The 19,822-nt window shown below is 47.0% G+C and overlaps 1 protein-coding gene across 13 annotated transcripts in view; it reads right to left on the reverse strand.

Moving 5' to 3' along the window:
* The window catches only part of LOC118369045 (nesprin-1-like), a 95,586-nt gene that overhangs the window by 56,909 nt on the left and 18,855 nt on the right, over window positions 1-19,822 (reverse strand). For 11 of the 13 annotated variants that reach the window (XM_052496584.1, XM_052496582.1, XM_052496590.1 and 8 more), the window contains 24 exons: window positions 19,047-19,202; window positions 18,721-18,891; window positions 18,101-18,427; window positions 17,706-17,858; window positions 17,253-17,420; window positions 16,902-17,081; window positions 16,482-16,628; window positions 16,083-16,208; window positions 13,236-13,412; window positions 10,598-10,863; window positions 8,274-8,523; window positions 7,911-8,186; window positions 6,155-7,792; window positions 5,751-5,924; window positions 5,289-5,452; window positions 4,673-4,817; window positions 4,111-4,329; window positions 3,468-3,742; window positions 2,841-3,006; window positions 2,418-2,573; window positions 1,688-1,840; window positions 1,281-1,463; window positions 877-1,014; window positions 71-256 (listed from right to left, as the gene is read on the reverse strand). In XM_052496584.1, the coding sequence (XP_052352544.1) occupies window positions 71-256; window positions 877-1,014; window positions 1,281-1,463; window positions 1,688-1,840; window positions 2,418-2,573; window positions 2,841-3,006; window positions 3,468-3,742; window positions 4,111-4,329; window positions 4,673-4,817; window positions 5,289-5,452; window positions 5,751-5,924; window positions 6,155-7,792; window positions 7,911-8,186; window positions 8,274-8,523; window positions 10,598-10,863; window positions 13,236-13,412; window positions 16,083-16,208; window positions 16,482-16,628; window positions 16,902-17,081; window positions 17,253-17,420; window positions 17,706-17,858; window positions 18,101-18,427; window positions 18,721-18,891; window positions 19,047-19,202 (5,994 nt within the window). Of the gene's footprint in view, window positions 1-70; window positions 257-876; window positions 1,015-1,280; window positions 1,464-1,687; window positions 1,841-2,417; window positions 2,574-2,840; window positions 3,007-3,467; window positions 3,743-4,110; window positions 4,330-4,672; window positions 4,818-5,288; window positions 5,453-5,750; window positions 5,925-6,154; window positions 7,793-7,910; window positions 8,187-8,273; window positions 8,524-10,597; window positions 10,864-12,927; window positions 12,944-13,147; window positions 13,164-13,235; window positions 13,413-16,082; window positions 16,209-16,481; window positions 16,629-16,901; window positions 17,082-17,252; window positions 17,421-17,705; window positions 17,859-18,100; window positions 18,428-18,720; window positions 18,892-19,046; window positions 19,203-19,822 lie in introns of those variants that run through there. The other 2 variants (XM_052496592.1, XM_052496591.1) reach the window with 2 other exon arrangements.

Genomic DNA, 19,822 nt, shown 5'->3' on the forward strand with positions numbered 1-19,822 from the left:
CAATGCAGCAGTAAAATCCGATGCTAGGCTAAATGCTAATCCAGTGTATTCAGTATGTCTGAGTCAGTACCTTGGCTGCGTCCTGAAGGCTCTGCAGCCGTGTCCTGATGGTCTGCTGGAGCTCCTCGGTGTGGCGGCTCAGCTCACACACCTGCTGGGACATGTTCTCTGTCTGCAGCACCTCAGACAGCAGATCCACCTTCTCTCCCATGGCTTGCAGGTCCCCATGGAGCTCTCGAGATTCACGCAGCACGGACTGATGATGGGGAGAGGAGGAAGACAACACAATACGGGCAATGAATGGAGTAAGAGGACACTGTCTATGAAAATGAGTGCCACCCAGTGATGGTTGAATCCTGAGAGGTGCCAGTTAAAGAGAACCAACATCCTGGATCCCTGGTTAGAGGGAGAATGATAGGAGACAGGGTAACAAAACACGTATTTATTACCACACACACACAAACACACATGCACAAACACACACACACACACACACACACACACACACACACACACACACACACACACACACACACACACACACACACACACACACACACACACACACACACACACACACACACACACACACACACACACACACACACACACACACACACACACACACACACACACACACACACACACACACACACACACACACACACACACACACACACACACACACACACACACACACACACACACACACACACACACACACACACGCACAAACACAAACACAAACACACACCACCAGTATCGCTGCAGAGGGTACAGTGGAAGTGAACAGCGAGACGGTTTAATACAGTCTGTATTGGCTTTTTAATCCAGCAGCTCTCCATCATGTGTTTATTCATGTCGATCTCCACCCACCTCGTCCATCCTTATCTGTTCCTGCAGATGAGAGGAGGAGTTCCAGATGATGTTGGCCCTCACCAGGCCCTTGGCTTTCTCCGACCACCTCACTATAAAGTCCAGCATCTCATTGTACTCCTCTAGATGGGTCCCTGCCTGGAGGGGAGAGATAACAAGAGAGGCAATGAGGAACCTAGGGAACAGGCGTCAGGGAAATGAATACCTTAGTGATACCGACAATGTGTGTTATGGTATTACCAGGATTAAAAGTGAAATGGCCCCATGTAAACACTCTGGGCTGGGCAACACTGTACATTGATGCCACCTCTTCAGGGTAACAACAACAACACCAACAGTCTAACAACAACTAGACTTCCCATCTATTTTTCCACAACCTTTTCTTGATACAATTGGTTCCTAACCGTTTTGAGCCAGATGGATCTACACTCGGCCAGTCTGGCAGTGTGGTGGTGGATGTCTCCTAACTTGACGATGGCATCACTCAGCTGTTTGGCCAAGATGGGGTTCCGTCTGCCGAACTCCTGGACCGCAGCATCCAGCTCTGACAGAGTCCGATGACAGCTCTCCAGATCATCACAAAGACACTGTGGAGAGCAGAGGAGAGAAACTTGGAGTTAAATAAACTGACCAAGATAACAGCTCTGTATGCTCATTCACTTTGTATGTAGAGGGAAAACAGCACACGTTAAGAGCAGAAAATAGTATTTGGAATATTTGAGTTTACTTCCTGAATTTACTAAATTGACATGAAATTGACCCCAACCCTGATTAAGAGCCGTATGCATGAGCCTCTTCAGCTCGCGCTCACCTTGGTCTCGTCTTTAGCGTGATGGACATCGCTGGCTTTGTCATTGAGACAGGTGGAGATGGCTTTCATCTTCTCCGACACGTCATGGATCCTGGAACTGATGTCCTCCTTGATGTCTCTTGTCTTCTGGATCTCTTTCTCTTTGGACAGAACCTTGTGAAAATCAGAAGAGGAAGGAAATATAGTTGATATAGTTGTATAGTTGTAAAAGATAGTTGATATAATGCGATTTCGATATTTGGTCATGCATCAGCAGGTAGCCTAGTGGTTAGAGTGTTGGACTTGTAACCTAAAGGTTGCAAGATTGAATCCCTGAGCTGACAAGGTAAAAAATAATATTATAATAATCTATCTTTCTGCCCCTGAAGAAGGCAGTTAACCCACTGTTCCTAGGCCATCAATTAAAATAAGAATTTGTTCTAAACTGACTTGCCTAGTTAAATAAAGATAAATAAAAATAAACTCAATTAGCCATGTCATACATTTTTGGGGGATTGGTAAATTAGTCTAGCGGCCAGCTTTTCTAAACTTGTAGTGAGGATGGTTGAATTTCCGCCCGGGGTGGGGCCAATTGATCATCAGTTATCATATTAAAAATTGCAAACACCATATGGCAAAATGTGTAGAATTGCAGGAATTTTTTTGTAAAACTCCCAAATCTTCGCTCGGCCCCATGGCAAAATGTGTGTGTATGATGTCCATCCATGCCCTACATAGTCCAGTACAGTACCTGGTCCTGGATGGCCCCCAGTGCTAGGGACACCTCAGCCAGCTGCATGGAGATCTCTGAGGGCAGGATGGTGTACAGGTCCAGATACTTGCTCTGCTGCTGCTCTGCTATCTTATCCACATGCTGACAGTAGCCAATCACATCACCGTGAACCACCTGTACAATACATAAGAGAAACATGGTCATGTCCACATGTGCCAATACTCGAAAACAAGCAACTCACACCAAAGCTAGCATCGATCCCAGCCTGAGACTACACCATAGCATACAATACTGCTGGAAACGACAGTTGAGTAAATGCCTTACGGAATTTTGGCAATGAACAAGTTATTTTTGTGACAGAGTCATGTGTAGTCAATAAAATGATGTGTTAGATGGTGTTAATGCTGTCTTCAGTTCCATAGGGTTCGTCAGCGGCTTTACCTCCAGCTCCTGCAGCAGAGCATCTATATCTGAGGTGGGGTTAACGAGCAGCTCCCTGGTCTCCTGGATCCAGGCTTTGACCACACTCAGGTTCTTCTCTACCCCCTCTCTGTCCCTCAGCTCCACCCCAGCCTGGGTACGCTTGGTCTGCGCCTGCTGCAGCAGACTGGTGGAGGAGAGAAATAAAACCACTATTATCTGTTTTCAAGAGTGAAGGTGATGGAAACTTTAGCCCAAAGTTCATTTCGGAATGAAGAGGATTCATTATTTTATGACCTTTATTTAACTAGGCAAGTCTGTTAAGAACAAATTCTTATTTTCAATGACGGCCTAGGGACAGTGGGTTAACTGCCTGTTCAGGGGCAGAACGACAGATTTGTATCTTGTCAGCTCGATTTGAACTTGCGACCTTTCAGTTACTAGTCCAACGCTCTAACCACTAGGCTACCCTGCTGCCCCAGTAAGTAATACTAAGCATTCAGGTCCTTCTGATAGGCCTATTGAGTTGTTTACAATATAACCAATCACCAGATCATATTCTAGCCATGAAAGCAACATTTGAAGGCTAATCTAATTTGTGAGTGACCAACTGATCCGTGTAAAAAACAATATTGATATTTTCAATACCTTTCCAGGTGGTCTTGTACTGCTCTGATCTCCTTGAGACTGGGTAGTTCGTCCTGTCCAGAGGTGGGCGATGGTGACGGGACCTCCACATCATGGAGCAGGCTGAGGGCATACTGACGCAGCAGGGTGAGGGAGGACAGCTCTCCCTCTACATCCTGGATTAGCAGCTCATGCTGGTCCAACACAGACTGTAGGGTAGCCTTGGAGGCCTTCTCCACAACACAGTCTATAATACGGCTCTGTAGATTCTCCACCATGCTCCTCAGCTTCACCATCTGAAATGAACGAAGACAGGCACATGTAAAATACTGTGCTGTACCTATTTAGCCTCCTTCCAGATATGTTTGTGCTTATATACTGCAGCAAACATCTATGGTAGTTATTATGCCAAACATAAGATGTAAGCACTAACATATGGATCAGGCTAGGATCTATAATGTCAGGATATATGGGGAACAGATACACAATACAGTATATGCTATTAGTATACTGTTAAGTTCATACTATTGTCTTCTCTACAGTTTATTTGTGTAGGCTACAGAGTGAAATTATACTTTTTGAAGTACTATAAGAACCGCTTGGCGTTGTTCAGCTTTGTACTCACAACTCATCTAGTCATGTTTAATGTTTAGCATTGCAGTACCTTCTCTCTGAAGGTCCCCCACTCCTGGGCCGTGTCCTCCAGTACCCTCTCCTGCCCTCGCGCCACGCTGCGAAGCCGGGTCCAGCGCTGCCACACAGTGGTCATGGAGCGGCTGATGGTGGCCTTGCTGGCCTCACTACCCACCAGCTCCAGTTGTGATGCCTGCTCCTCCAGCCCTGTCAGCTTCTCCTGGAACCCATTCACCATCAACACCAGGGACTGGCAGGGAGGAAGGAAGGAAGGAGGGAATATACACACAATGGAGGAGTCATTGTAAATGCACATATTACCCACTGGGCACAGATGTCAATTCAATGTCCATTCCATGTTGGTTCAACGTAGTTTCATGGAGACTGGGAATCAACAACGTTGATTCAAGCAGTGTGTGCCCAGAGGGTAAGTTCTTAACAAATCAAGTTCTCTCTGGAAAATGTTTACTAATGTTAACTTTGTGCTTTGATGACTAAAGATTAATGCTGATTGCTCCGTCATTAGCAAAGTAACCAAGAATGTAGAAGTGAAAATAGAAGACCCTCTTTATTTCCCCATGGTCCTCTTTTACCCTGTGACTCCTGAGTTTCTCCTCGGCCTCCAGAAAGGTGGCAGCCTTTGCGGTGGAAAAGTCAGTAAGCTTCTGCTCTGCCTCGTTCATCAGTTCAATCACCGTCTGCCTCGCCTCCTGGTAAGACTTCCACTTGGCCACACAGCTAGGGACAGTCAATGTATTTCAGTTCAATTCAATTCAGTTATTGTCCCAATAGGACATTTCATGGTGCAGCCATGTATTTACAGAAGATAGAACATACAGATATAGGATCTTAATTTGATCACACTTTTGTTGATGATAATATTCATGGACCACAGGAAATGCAGATGAGCTTCATGATTGACATAAATCCTGCGAAAACCCGCACAAACACACAGTGCAGGTTTTGTTGCTGCAAATCATGTTGCTGCAGTTTTATTTTTGCTGCAACAATACTGGCCAAAGTAAGACCCAACATCTGTATGATACACTACATTGTGTTGGAGGGTATATAATGTCTAAGTTTCCATTGAGTAAGTCATAATGATGACGATCACATTAAGACAATCCAATCCAATCACTCTCTATATTCAAAACTTTTAAACCCTTATTGTCAATGTTTTGGTTACAATCTTTTCTTCTAATTCTGTACCTGATCAGGACGTCCTGGTGATTCTGCAGCTGATCTCGGACCTCCACTCCTCTCTGCTGAGCAGACTCCACATTCAGTCTGAGCTGTTCCTTGGCTGTGGGGTTCACCAGGTTCTCCAGCTGGGGGGGCAGAGCCTCCAACTCCTGCAGGTGGTCTAGGAACTTCTGCTCCCAGGAAAAAGGGAGAGAACAACTTCAACACTTATCCTGTTAGGTAAATAAATGAACGAGTGCTTGAAGCTAGTCTGAGTGCTAGTCTGTGCTATCATGCCAACTTCCTGTCACTCATTGTCATACTGAAATGTATCTGGCAAGAGCATCAACAGATCAGGGACTAGGCTAGCTTGCAACAGGCAACCCATCACATCAAACAAAGGCAAAAAGGCCAACATTCATAAGATGCAATTAATTTAAGCTTTGTTTTAATTTTCTTTTAGCATTGTGTCTTTAATAGAGCAGTCACCTGCTCTGAGGCCAGGATGTCCTCCTGCTGGCGGAGACACTCTTCATAGTTCTCTACGTCCACCCCCAGACTGGCCAGTTGTAGGAAGGCCACAGCATCCTCCAGCCACTCACACGCAGACTGCATCCGGAAGTGGTACTTCTGACACAACGCCAAGGCCTGCTCCAGGGTGATCTGGAGAACAGACATGGGAATCGAGAGGGTGAATATGTGAAGCCAACAACACCAATACAGAATGTCAACCAATAGGTTCTGTTACTGCCATTATTACAGATTTGCAAAATTCCATAAACTTTCCCAAAGTTCTCAGATGGAATTCTCCAACCGGGATTTCTGAAAACTCCGGAAAAAACCCAACTCCCTTAAATTGTAATATATATTGGGACAGTATGATATTTTCTTACCTGTTTGGAACTCATTGCTTGCTGTACATCAGCCTGTAGCTTGGCCATCTCCTCCAGGCTCAGGTCAACGTGGGCTGGGACCAGTTCGTTGGCGCTGGTGTACTTCTGTTTCTCCCTACTGCTCAGGGCCTCCACGATCCTCAGCCTGGACTGAACCTCATCCTGCATTATCTGCTGTTTCCTGATCTCTTCCTGGACCTTTTCTACCCTCACGTCCACCACTACAACAGCACAGCCCAGCTCATCCCTGATATGCTGCAGCCAGTCCAGCGTTCTCTTCACCTCCGTCTCAAAGTCTTTACTCTGGACAAACCTATTCTCACACTCCACTATCAGCTCCCCCACGGCAGACTGTAGGGACTGCAGCTCCTCCTGCCAAAGGACCACCTGTTCCCTGGAAGCGTCATGGGCAGCCTTGTCCAGCTGAGGAGCCAAGTTATCCATCTGCTCCATGAGTCTGGACAGGTGAGAGCTGGCGCTCTGAAGACTCCCGGCCAGGGCATGGTAATTCTTCAGCCTCTCTTCCGCCGACTGGGTCTCTGCATTGACCTTGACTAGCTCTTCTTTGGTAGCCTTTAGCTCAGAGTCCACCTGCATGGCCATGGCCTTGTGGTCCTCGAAGGACTCCAGTGTGTCGTCGAGATGCTCCACCCGCTGTTCGATGAGCCTCTTCAGCCCATTGTAAAGACTCACCAGCTGGGTCAACTCTTCAGGTCTCCAGGGTTGACCGGTGCTGCGGAAGCCTTCTTTCTTCTGGTTCAGTTCGCTGACAGCCAGACCAAGGTTGCCCAGATCTACCTGAAGAGCTTTGTAGTCACTCAGTAAATTCACAACCTCCTCTGTCTGCAGTCCAACAGGCTGCAACCCTAAGTTATGGAACTGCTCCTCAAGCTCTTTCAATGCTTTATGAGTCACGTCTATGAAGGAGGCGTACTCCTTTCTGGCTAGGATGGCCTGCTCGATCTTCTCCTGTTTCTCTTTGGCCAGAGACAGTATGCTGTTGTATTTCTGTGGCAGGGCATTGAGTTTCTCATCCAAGTAACAGTGGTCCACTTCATTCAGAGTGGGCAGGATCTCCTGACCAGTTCTCTGGACGATCAGTAAGAGGTTTTCATATTCCATCGCCTGCTCAACTATCTGCCGATACTTCAACAGCTGCACGTTCAGCTCCAAGTCGCCATTCATGAGGTTGATCTCAGGGAAGGTCACAATGTCTGCTTGTTTCAGCCACTGACACGTCTTTTCCAGGTCTGCCTTGAAGTACTTCCTGGAGACAAGCACCTTGTCCAGTTCTTGGAGCCTCTGGACACATTTCTGCAGGGCTTTTTCAAAGATGTTCTGCAGCTCCTGCAGCTTAGTGAGCATCTCCACCTTCTCGTCCTGCGTGGCGTCCTTCATCAGGTCTCTGCCCTGAGACCACAGGGAGGTCTGCTCGCTCTGGTAGGCCTTCAGGCTGCTCTGGATGTTCCTGCAGGCCTTAACCTGCTTGGCCAGGTCATCAGGTAGCAGTGCAATGTACTCCTCCGCCTGGGCCTTCTTCTCATTCTGCTGGACCCAGGTGATGGACTGGTTGACAGCCTGCAGGAACTGGGTCCTCTCAGTGAAGGCCTTGCTGAGGTGCTTCCTGCGTTGAGCCACCTTTATTTAATTTGCACAAAAAATACAATATATATATTACAGTGTAAACATAAGGTATACATGCATGTGCAGGAGAGGTGAGAAACCCAAATGGCCTTTTATAAAAACCTTCTCCCACCTTCACACTGAGTGACTCCACCTCGGCCCGAGTGTCTGAAATGAGCTGCTGCAGGCGCTGGCACTCGTTGAGCCCCAGGTGAGCCAGGACACGGTCAGCATCACTCATGGCCTGGGCCAGAAGCATCTGCTTGGCCTCCAGTTCGCTGCAAATGCTGAGGTGGTCGAAGAGGAAGCTTTGGGCCAACTCTGGAGGAGGACTCATCTTCATGGCTTCAGAAAGGCCTGGCTGCTGCTCTTCGGCCCACTCCCTGGCCTCCCTTAGACGGGCCTCCACCTGAATAGAATAGAGTAAAATAGATACTTTATTGTCCATTGATTAGAACTGAAATGTGTATTCTGCCTTTTTACAACAAACACACACCTTGGCCATGTCCTCCAAGGTCAGCACTGAGTCCTGTATCTTCCTGTTGATGAGGCTCTGCAGCTGAACCCAGCGCTGCTCAAAATGGCTGATCTGTTCCTTCACCAGCTCCTTGTCATCCAGGTTCAGGTGGTGGGTGACTTTCTGCCTCTGGTCCTTCAGGTCCTCCAGAGTTCCCTTCTGGTCTCCGAGAGCTACGGCGAGTTTCTTCAGCGCCTCCAAGTGCTCAGATGAACTTTCAGCATCAGTCCTAGGAGGATAGGAAAATATAAAATGACTGGATATTATAATGACTATTTTTCAAAGTTAAGACATATTCTAATGAAAATAGAGTGATTAGAAGAAGTTCAGGTCTACTGCTGAAAGGGAATGTTTGAGAGACATTGTCATTGTTTTTAGAATGTTGGTACAGCTCTCAAACTCTTAAGTCATGTTACCACTGTCATGGCAACTATGACTATTCAGCTATTGATCCCACACAGAGTCGATCTTCTATTTACATAAACAGAGTGCCCTGGAAGCTGGTCCCACAGAGTGCCCTGGAAGCTGGTCCCACAGAGTGCCCTGGAGACTGGTCCCACAGAGTGCCCTGGAGACTGGTCCCACAGAGTACCCTGGAGACTGGTCCCACAGAGTGCCCTGGAAGCTGGTCCCACAGAGTGCCCTGGAGACTGGTCCCACAGAGTGCCCTGGAGGCTGGTCCCACAGAGTGCCCTGGAAGCTGGTCCCACAGAGTGCCCTGGAGACTGGTCCCACAGAGTGCCCTGGAGACTGGTCCCACAGAGTGCCCTGGAGACTGGTCCCACAGATTGCCCTGGAGACTGGTCCCACAGAGTGCCCTGGAAGCTGGTCCCACAGAGTGCCCTGGAGACTGGGCCCACAGAGTGCCCTGGAGACTGGTCCCACAGAGTGCCCTGGAGACTGGTCCCACAGAGTGCCCTGGAGACTGGTCCCACAGAGTGCCCTGGAGGCTGGTCCCACAGAGTGCCCTGGAGACTGGTCCCACAGAGTGCCCTGGAGACTGGTCCCACAGAGTGGAGACTGGTCCCACAGAGTGCCCTGAGCTGGTCCCACAGAGTGCCCTGGAGACTGGTCCCACAGAGTGCCCTGGAGGCTGGTCCCACAGAGTGCCCTGGAAGCTGGTCCCACAGAGTGCCCTGGAGACTGGTCCCACAGAGTGCCCTGGAGACTGGTCCCACAGAGTGCCCTGGAGACTGGTCCCACAGAGCCCTGGAGACTGGTCCCACAGAGTGCCCTGAGACTGCCCTGGAGACTCCCACAGAGTGCCCTGGAGACTGGTCCCACAGAGTGCCCTGGAGACTGGTCCCACAGAGTGCCCTGGAGACTGGTCCCAGAGTGCCCTGGAGACTGGTCCCACAGAGTGCCCTGGAGACTGGTCCCACAGAGTGCTCTGGAGACTGGTCCAACAGAGTGCCCTGGTGGTCCCACAGAGTGCCCTGGAGACTGGTCCCACAGAGTGCCCTGGAGACTGGTCCCTGCCCTGGAGGCTGGTCCCACAGAGTGCCCTGGAGACTGGTCCCACAGAGTGCCCTGGAGACTGGTCCCACAGAGTGCCCTGGAGACTGGTCCCACAGAGTGCCCTGGAGGCTGGTCCCACAGAGTGCCCTGGAGGCTGGTCCCACAGAGTCCCCTGGAGACTGGTCCCACAGAGTGCCCTGGAGACTGGTCCCACAGAGTGCCCTGGAGACTGGTCCCACAGAGTGCCCTGGAGACTGGTCCCACAGAGTGCCCTGGAGGCTGGTCCCACAGAGTGCCCTGGAGACTGGTCCCACAGAGTGCCCTGGAGGCTGGTCCCACAGAGTGCCCTGGAGGCTGGTCCCACAGAGTACCCTGGAGACTGGTCCCACAGAGTGCCCTGGTGGCTGGTCCCACAGAGTACCCTGGAGACTGGTCCCACAGAGTGCCCTGGAGGCTGGTCCCACAGAGTACCCTGGAGGCTGGTCCCACAGAGTGCCCTGGAGACTGGTCCCACAGAGTGCCCTGGAGGCTGGTCCCACAGAGTGCCCTGGAGGCTGGTCCCACAGAGTGCCCTGGAGGTGTACTGTCCCACATCAATAGAATTTTCCAATGAAAGGATGCTCATTCACTAGCAAATAGCAAGACCTGCTGGAGTCAGCCAAACAGAACCAAAGAAATTCAACGTTTTTGCTTTTTTGTGATGTTGTCAAAACATTACGTATGAACTTTAATTGTGCATTGTGATATTATTGTGGGTGGAATTAGAGCAAAGTTAGTGCAATAGATCTCTGGATCTCATTCTATAGTAACTCAGTGATAGGTTTCAGATAGATAGATGACCCCACCTGGCCAGGTTATCCCACTCCTTAGACATTTGCTCAAAAAGTGCTTCCATGGCTGTGATGCAGTTGTGGTACTCCTGGATCCTCTGCAGGTCCTCCTGTCTCTGGCCCTTCAGCCTGTTAGCTTGGTGAAACAGCCCCAGCCAGGCATGGCTCAGACGCCCTATCTCTCCATGTTCCGGGCTGTCCTGGCCCGCAGTCAGACGACTCACACTCTCTGTCATCCTGGATAGGGTGGCTTGTTTACTCTGCAGCTGTTGGCTAAACTCCTGTTGGAGAGAGTGGAGAGAGATTAATTGTATTTGAGCAATGTGCATGTTTGATCTCCTGCTGTGTTAGTGGTTTGTATATGAGCAAACTGCTAATCGGTGAAACTGATATTGACTGTTACACACTTATTGAATCTAGATTCAATGTGGAGAGTTCAAACTTAGGGATCTTCTTAGGGATCCAGTGAAGATGGAAGTGCGACAGTTCTCCCTAAAAATATACAGTACATGTCAAAAGTTTGGACACACCTACTCATTCAAGTTTGTATTTACATTTTTTCTATTTTCTACATTGTAGAATAATAGTGAAGACATCAAAACTATGAAATAACACATATGGAATCATGTAGTAACCAAAAAAGTATTAAACAGGTTCTCCAAATAGCCACCCTTTGCCTTGATGACAGCTTTGCACACTCTTGGCATTCTCTCAACCAGCTTCATGAGGTAGTCACCTGGAATGCATTTCAAATAACAGGTGTGCCTTGTTAAAAGTTAATTTGTGGAATTTCTTTCCTTCTTAATGCCTTTTGAGCCAATAAGTCGTGCTGTGACAAGGTAGGGGTGGTATAGAGAAGATATTCCAATTTGGCAAAAGACCAAGTCCATATTATGGCAAGAACAGCTCAAATAAGCAAAGAGAAATGACAGTCCATCATTATTTTAAGACATGAAGGTCAGTCAATGAGTAACATTTCAGGAACTTTGAAAGTTTCTTCAAGTGCAGTCGCAAAATCCATGATGAAACTGGCTCTCATGAGCACCGCCACAGGAAAGGAAGACCCAGAGTTACCTCTTCTGCAGAGGATAAATTCATTAGAGTTATCAGCCTCAGAAATGCAGCCCAAATAAATGCTTCACAGAGTTCAAGTAACAGACACATCTCAACATCAGCTGTTCAGAGGAGACTGTGTGAATCAGGCCTTCATGGTCAAATTGCTGCCAAGAAAACACTACTAAAGGACACCAATAATAAGAAGAGATTTGCTTAGGCCAAGAAACACGAACAATGGCCATTAGACCAGTGTGAATCTGTCCTTTGGTCTGATGAGTCCAAATTGCGATTTCTGGTTCCAACTGCTGTGTCTTTGTGACACGCAGAGTAGGTGAACTGATGACCTCTGCATGTGTAGTTCCCACCATGAAGCATGGAGGAGGTGGTGTGATGGTGTGGGGGTGCTTTGCTGCTTTTTTAAATAAATCAAGCCACACTTAACCAGCATGGCTACCACGGCATTCTGTAGCGATACGCCATCCCATCTGGTTTGCGCTCAGTGGGACTATCATTTGTTTTTCAACAGGACAATGACCCAACATACCTCCAGGCTGTGTAAGGGCTATTTGACCAATAAGGATAGTGATGGAGTGCTGCATCAGATGACCTGGCTTCCACAATCACCCGACCTCAACCCAATTGAGATGGTTTGGGATGAGTTGGACCGCAGAGTGAAGGTAAAGTAGCCAACAAGTGCTCAGCATATGTGGGAACTCCTTCAAGACTGTTGGAAAAGCATTCCAGGTGAAGCTGGTTGAGAGAATGCCAAGAGTGTGCAAAGCTGTCATCAAGGCAAAGGGTGGCTACTTTGAAGAATCTCAAATATAAAATATATTTAGATTGGTTTAACACTTTTTTGGTTACTACATGATTCCATATGTGTTATTTTGTAGTTTTGATGTCTTCACTATTATTCTACAATGTAGTAAATAGTCAAAATAAAGAAAAACCCTTGAATGAGTAGGTGTCCAAATTATTGACTGATATTGCATATTTTTTACTCTGCACACTGCAGTCTATGTTCCCTGTTATTTTATTGTTGCAGTTTAATTATTAGTTATTTTTCAAATGTCCTTATTTTAAATTTTTTGTTGTATTTATTTATTTTTTACTTCAGTTTATTTTAGTACATACATTCTTAAAACTGCATTGTTGGTTAAGGGCTTGTAAGTAAGCATTTCACTGTAAAGAGAAAGACCTGTTGTCTTTGCACATGAAATACAATTTTATTTGATGTGGTTAATTGGTGACAATGTTTCAACCACTTAGGTCTGTCATCAGGTGTCTACCTTGGCCTGGGTGAGCATGTTGTGGGATTGACCCTGCCTCCTACCTTGGCCTGGGTGAGCATGCTATGTGATTTACCCTGCTTCCTCCCTTGGCCTGGATGAGCATGTTGTGGGTTTAACCCTGCTTCCTACCTTGGCCTGGATGAGCATGTTGTGGGATTGACCCTGCTTCCTCCCTTGGCCTGGATGAGCATGTTGTGGGATTAACCCTGCTTCCTACCTTGGCCTGGGTGAGCATGTTGTGGGATTGACCCTGCTTCCTCCCTTGGCCTGGATGAGCATGTTGTGGGATTAACCCTGCTTCCTACCTTGGCCTGGGTGAGCATGTTGAGGGCGATCTTGGTCTCGAGCTCCGCTGGTCTTCTGGAGAGGCTGAGAAGCTGCTGCTCCATGTCCTGGAACTGATCAGATAGCTCCTGCTTCTGCTCCTTTATCTCCCTCCAGCCCTCACATAGCTCCTGGGAGCTCAACATCCTCTCCTCCATCTGTACAGTACAACATGAAGTACACAGCTGAGTGCAGAACAATAAGGAAGTCAACCTATGCATATTCTTAGAAAAAAGGGTTCCAAAAGGGTTCTACAGCTGTCCCCATAGCATAATAAGTTTTGACACAGAGGGTTCTACATGGAACTCAAATGGGTTCAACTGGAACCAAAAAGGTTAATTCAAAGGGTTCTCCTATGGGGACAGCCGAAGAAACCTTGTAGATTCTAGATACCACCTTTTTGTTATAGGATTGAACATTGGCTTGTTTTGTGGTAGGTCTTTTTGTATACTAGTTTTATGATTCCTTTGCTGGTTGTTGTATGCATACTTATTAGCCTGGTCCCAGGTCTGTTAGTGTTTTTGGCGACTCCAATGTCATTGTCAAGTCAGACGTCATGTTTTGTATGACGATTCCATAAGGAGTTGGCAAGAGGGCAGTAACAGACTGTCACCAAGGCTGTTATAGGCCTACATATTTGCCCTGAATTCTAATGACGTGAAATGTAATGCTCTTTTTATTGTGAGAACTTGCGAGAGTAAAATGTGTGTATTTATTGCTGACCAAAACGGGCACGTGTGTGTATCCACGTATGTCATCCCGCTCACATTGATTTTGTTCACCCACACCATGAGCAATGAGGACACGCAGGTTGAAATATCAAAACAAAAACAATTATATATCAACCAAGTATATTAATTTGGGGACAGGTCAAAAAGCATTGAACATTTATGGTAATTTAGCTAGCTAGCTTGCTATTGATTTATTTTATTTCACCTTTATTTAACCAGGTAGGCAAGTTGAGAAAAAGTTCTCATTTACAATTGAGACCTGGCCAAGATAAAGCAAAGCAGTTCGACACATACAACAACACAGAGTTACACATGGAATAAACAAACATACTACAGTCAATAATACAATAGAAAAACAAGTATATATATAATGTGAGCAAATTAGGTAAAATAAGGGAGGTAAAGGCAAAAAAGGCCATGGTGGCGAAGTAAATACAATATAGAAAGTAGATTTGCAGTGGAAGAATGTGCAAAGTAGAAATATAAATAATGGGGTGCATAGGAGCAAAATAAATAAATACAGTAGGAGAAGGGGTAGTTGTTTGGGCTAAATTATAGATGGGCGATGTACAGGTGCAGTAATCTGTGAGCTGCTCTGACAGCTGGTGCTTAAAGCTAGTGAGGGAGATAAGTGTTTCCAGTTTCAGAGATTTTTGTAGTTCATTCCAGTCATTGGCAGCAGAGAACTGGAAGGAGAGGCGGCCAAAGGAGGAATTGGTTTTGGGGGTGATCAGAGAGATATACCTGCTGGAGAGTTCTGCTATGGTGACCAGCAAGCTGAGATAAGGGGGGACTTTACCTAGCAGGGTCTTGTAGATGACCTAGAGCCAGTGGGTTTGGCGATGAGTATGAAGCGAGGGCCAGCCAACGAGAGCGTACAGGTTCGCAGTGGTGGGTAGTATATGGGGTTTTGGTGACAAAACGGATGGCACTGTGATAGACTGCATCCAATTTATTGAGTAGGGTATTGGAGGCTATTTTGTAAATGACATCGCCGAAGTCGAGGATCAGTAGGATGGTCAGTTTTACGAGGGTATGTTGGGCAGCATGAGTGAAGGATGCTTTTCTGTGAAATAGGAAGCCAATTCTAGATTTAACTTTGGATTGGAGATGTTTGATGTGAGTCTGGAAGGAGAGTTTACAGTCTATCCAGACACCTAGGTATTTGTAGTTGTCCACTTTTTCTAAGTCAGAACCGTCCAGAGTAGTGATGCTGGATGGGCAGGCCGGTGCAGGCAGCGATCGGTTGAAAAGCATGCATTTAGTTTTACTTGTATTAAAGAGCAGTTGGAGGACAGAAAAGGAGAGTTGTATGGCATTGAAGCTCGTCTGGAGGGTTGTTAACACAGTGTCCAAAGAAGGGCCAGAAGTATACAGAATGGTGTCATCTGCGTAGAGGTGGATCAGAGACTCACCAGCAGCAAGAGCGACATCATTGATGTATACAGAGAAGAGTCGGGCCAAGAATTGAACCCTGTTGCACCCCCAGAGGCACGGACTAAAGGCCCTCCAATTTGACACACTGAACTCTGACAGACACACTGATAGCTAATTCGTCCTGGGATATAAACATTGGGTTGTGATTTTACCTGAAATGCACATGTACTCCGACAATTAATCCACAGATAAAACGGTCAACCGATTTCATTTCTCATCATCTCTCCTCTTTCCTTCAAGCTTCCTTTTCTTCTTTGGACTTTATATGACGTTTGGCAACCAACTTTACAGTGCAATACTACAACCGACTGGAGTGCGGACCTCAGTTAATCTTTCAATCACCCATGTGGGTATACCCTTCTAAAAACCAATGAGGAGATGGGAGAGACTGAACTTGCAGCGCATTGAGCTTCACAAATAGAACCAATTTCTATTTTAGCGCCTGGCCACACAGATGCTCACTGACACACGCGAGCAGTGTGTGTGCAATTATTGAATAACATGTATGTGTAAATGTATTTTGCAACACGAGCGGTGTGGTCAGCATGTTACATATGCCAAATACTTGAAACTGAATCTTATGGGGAAAACCCTGTTGTCAATACTGTAGGGACAATGTGATGACCAGAAGTGAATGTACATTAAGACCAGCCCACACACCGTGTGTTTGACCTGCTGGACTTCCGCAGTGGTGGATCTCACAGCATCATCAGACAAGTCACACACAGAACACACCAGGTCCAGGTACGTACTGGCCTGCTCCTGTAGAGCCCTGTAGTGCTTCACCTGTACAGGTAATAGGGGAATATACAGACAAATGTCATCAGTTTGATAAAAAATGTGTTAATTTCCGTTAAGTATATTAATTAATCAGGTTTTCCAGTTGAGGTCAGAAGCAGAGCCTTCTATTTGACTTGATGAAGGAATTCAGAATGGTGATGAAATTCCAGAACTTCAATGCATAACCCAGTTGTCATGGAAACAACATTACTGTGTCATTTGATTCTCATTCTCTGCCTATAAAAGAGCAAGAGGATAACCAGTCAGTCAGACAGACACCTGTTTGAGGGCCTCCTGCATGCCAAAGGGAGGTTGACAGTGCAGCAGTAGCTCCTCATTGACGGTGGAGAGCCAGGTCTGGCACTGCTGCAGAGTGTCCTGGTGACTGACATGCTTCTGCAGTTCTCTGTCCAGACTCTGGTAAACCTGATGAAGACACAGACACACCAAGACAAGTGAGAAGATGAGCCAGGGTAGAGGGAGATGGAAACAGTAAGAGAGTATGTGTAATGTATGTGTAATGTTTACTGTTAATTTTTGTTGTTTTTCACTTTATATATTCACTTTGTATGTTGTCTACCTCACTTGCTTTGGCAATGTTAACACATGTTTCCCATGCCAATAAAGCCCCTTGAATTGAATTGAATTGAATTGAGTAGAACAGAGCAGAGCAGCGTAGCGTGTTACTATATCACTCACACACTGTGCGCTGCTGCAGATGGCTGAGTAGCTGTCTCTGGTGCCCTGATGGTGAGCCTTGACCTGCTGGCTGGTCTTAGCCTGCATCTGATCTGTTGTACAGCTGGACACCAAGTCATCTCCTTTCTCCTTCAGACTGGTCAGGCGCTCCTCAAAACTAGCTATTTCCTCCATGATTGCCTAAGAAATGTGACAGACAAGAGTTCAGATTTGAAAAAGTAGTAGACAACAATTGCATTTTAGATTGTTGGTTTTGAACTTCAGAAGCATAACTCCATGGCAATTATTACATAATATCATTCTAATTGATTCTCATACGGTTCCATTCCTTAACATCAGTCATTCACCCACCTTGTGGCGGGCCAGTTGTTGTGTGGCCGTCTCCATACTACATGTCTGCATGGAGTCTGAGGTGACCAGCCTACTGGACATCTGTAGGAGCCCCTTCTCCACCTCCTGGAGCTCACTGTTGTAGCACTCATGCTCCTTCACCCACTCCACCAGACTCTGGACTTGGCTCTGAAAACAAGTTCAAAACACTTTCTCTCATAGACAATTACAGTAGAAGTCTCCACAGCCACACCAATCAGGTAAGATGGTTACAGATGATGGAAGCTCACTAATAATGTAGTAGATGATCACTGCAAGTGGTAGCAATTATAAGACATTTAGGGGTTATGTTTAATGGTATTTTTTCAGGGTGCCTCTAACTCTTCTAGCTAGAAGTGTATGTAGTATAACGGTAGCGCGTAGACCCATTGAGTCCAAAGCACAGCATTACAGCTTTCAATGCAGGACACCTACCTTGGCTGCAGTGCAGAGTTCCTGGTAGTCAGTCTGCAACCTGTTCATGTTGTCTCTGATGGTGGGGTCACAGACCATATCCAGCAGAACCTCTCCTTTCTCAACCACTGACCTCACCGCTGACTCGTGGGAATGCACTGTCTGCTGGATTGTCTATGTGAGGAAGAAAATGTTCTTTAAAATGTCAATAAATCATTCAGCTGTTGTTGAAAAGTATTATTTCTACCGCAGCACAAACAGACAGACAGACAGACAGACAGACAGACAGACAGACAGACAGACAGACAGACAGACAGACAGACAGACATCGATCGGGAAGTTGAGTTTATCAACAGTAAACACAGCAGCATGTGACCTACCAAGCAGATTAGCATGACATCAGCTAGCCTATGTACCTTATATTTGGCTAACTGGGCCTTCTTCTGGTAGAGCTCAGCTTTGAGCTCGATGGGTGAGCTTAACAAAGCCTTGGTCTCAGCGAGCCACTGTGCCTGGGCCTTGTACTTGTCCAGGAAGTCTTTGGAGAGGGAGATGCATTTCTCCAGGGAGCTGTGCTCCGTGCGTAGCCCAGCCATCAGGCCCTCTAGCTGGGATCTATGAGCATCCACCTCCTCCCTCAGCTGCTCAGCTTCTGGTTCCTCCAGGAAGGCCACGGCCCGCTCTGTCTTCTCACGCATCGTCTTCAGGAAGCTGTGGCCCTGCTCCATGTCACCCTGAAGAGCCTGGAGAAAAGAAACACAGAGAGTAAACAAAAGCAGTTACGCCTGTGACCATAACCTTTTCAGAGGATGAAAGAAAGCAAAGAGAGTTTGAGACTTGGTAGTGTCACTGTGATGCTAAAGTACACTAGGTCCGCACTAAAAAAGTATTTCAAAAGAGCTTACTTTTGCGACATAAAAGTTGTTGCCTACCAACTGAGCCACTAGAGGCATGGCTTACATTTAGCTGAAGCTCAGACTGGAGTCTCTCTCGCAAGACTCAGGGCAGCGGCTGTAAGAAGAGTCTGTTACTGTACCTCCAGTGTCTTCATCTTCCTCTCCATGGTAAGACGGTCCACTACACTGATGCTGATGGCCATGGTGCTGAAGTTGTTTTTGGCCGAGCTCAGCCAATCAGAGAAGGTCCTGAACACATTCTGGGCCTCCTCGATGCAACACACCTCCACCTGTAGTTGCTTGATGCTCTCCTGCAGTACATCAACAGACAGCCCAAGAAAAAACGATAGAAATGGAGATTCTGCACTGTGGTAGCAAACTGAGGTGTGTAAATTAGTCCAAGGTTTGTGTGTGTGTGTGCATGCTTGTGTGTTCCTGCCTATGTGTGTAACTGAGCAGGTCGTACCAGTAGGTGCAGTAGCAGGGCGTGGTAGCGGGAGGTGACTTGGGTAGCTCTGGTGCTGACCCGGCTGCTGATGTGGGTCTCATCTATGACCTGCTGGGCTAGAACACTCAGACCCTCCACCTCCTCCTGGTACACTAGCACCTCCTCCTGCCAACTCTGTATACAGAGAGAGAGAGAGAGAGAGAGAGAGAGAGAGAGAGAGAGAGAGAGAGAGAGAGAGAGAGAGAGAGAGAGAGAGAGAGAGAGAGAGAGAGAGAGAGAGAGAGAGAGAGAGAGAGAGAGAGAGAGAGAGAATTTAAGCCCTGTTTCTATTTGCACTTTGAAGTAAACCCAGGTTGGGCTGGCCTTGGTGGGCTGGCTGAAATTGTGTTTCCACTGCCTCAAGAAAATAGCTGCTAGGTAGACAATATGTGACTGCAGCTGGCTTAGCTAATGTTGAATAATTTAATTCACCCTCACCATGCTGTAACTAACGTTAGCCCATACTCCTGCCAGTGCCAGCCAGGCTCAGAGCCATGTCTTTAGCTTGCTGGTGTTAGCTAGTTAGTTAAACAGTTAGCGTCATCGTTAGCATAACTAGCTAGCTTAATTCCTACCCTGCTTGCCATGGCATTGGCTATTAGCTAGTTAACCAAGCAAACCAGACAGCAACAAGCCCAGACGAGCTAGCTAAACATTGTGTCAGCATCCAGCAGTGATCATAGTGCATAGTAACGGCGTCACCAGCCCAAATTGTAATCGAGCAGGCACCAGTTGTGAAACAGGGCCGCGCTAGC

The sequence above is a fragment of the Oncorhynchus keta genome, chromosome 35, assembly GCF_023373465.1.
Source record: "Oncorhynchus keta strain PuntledgeMale-10-30-2019 chromosome 35, Oket_V2, whole genome shotgun sequence".
NCBI classification, from domain to species: Eukaryota; Metazoa; Chordata; class Actinopteri; order Salmoniformes; family Salmonidae; genus Oncorhynchus; species Oncorhynchus keta.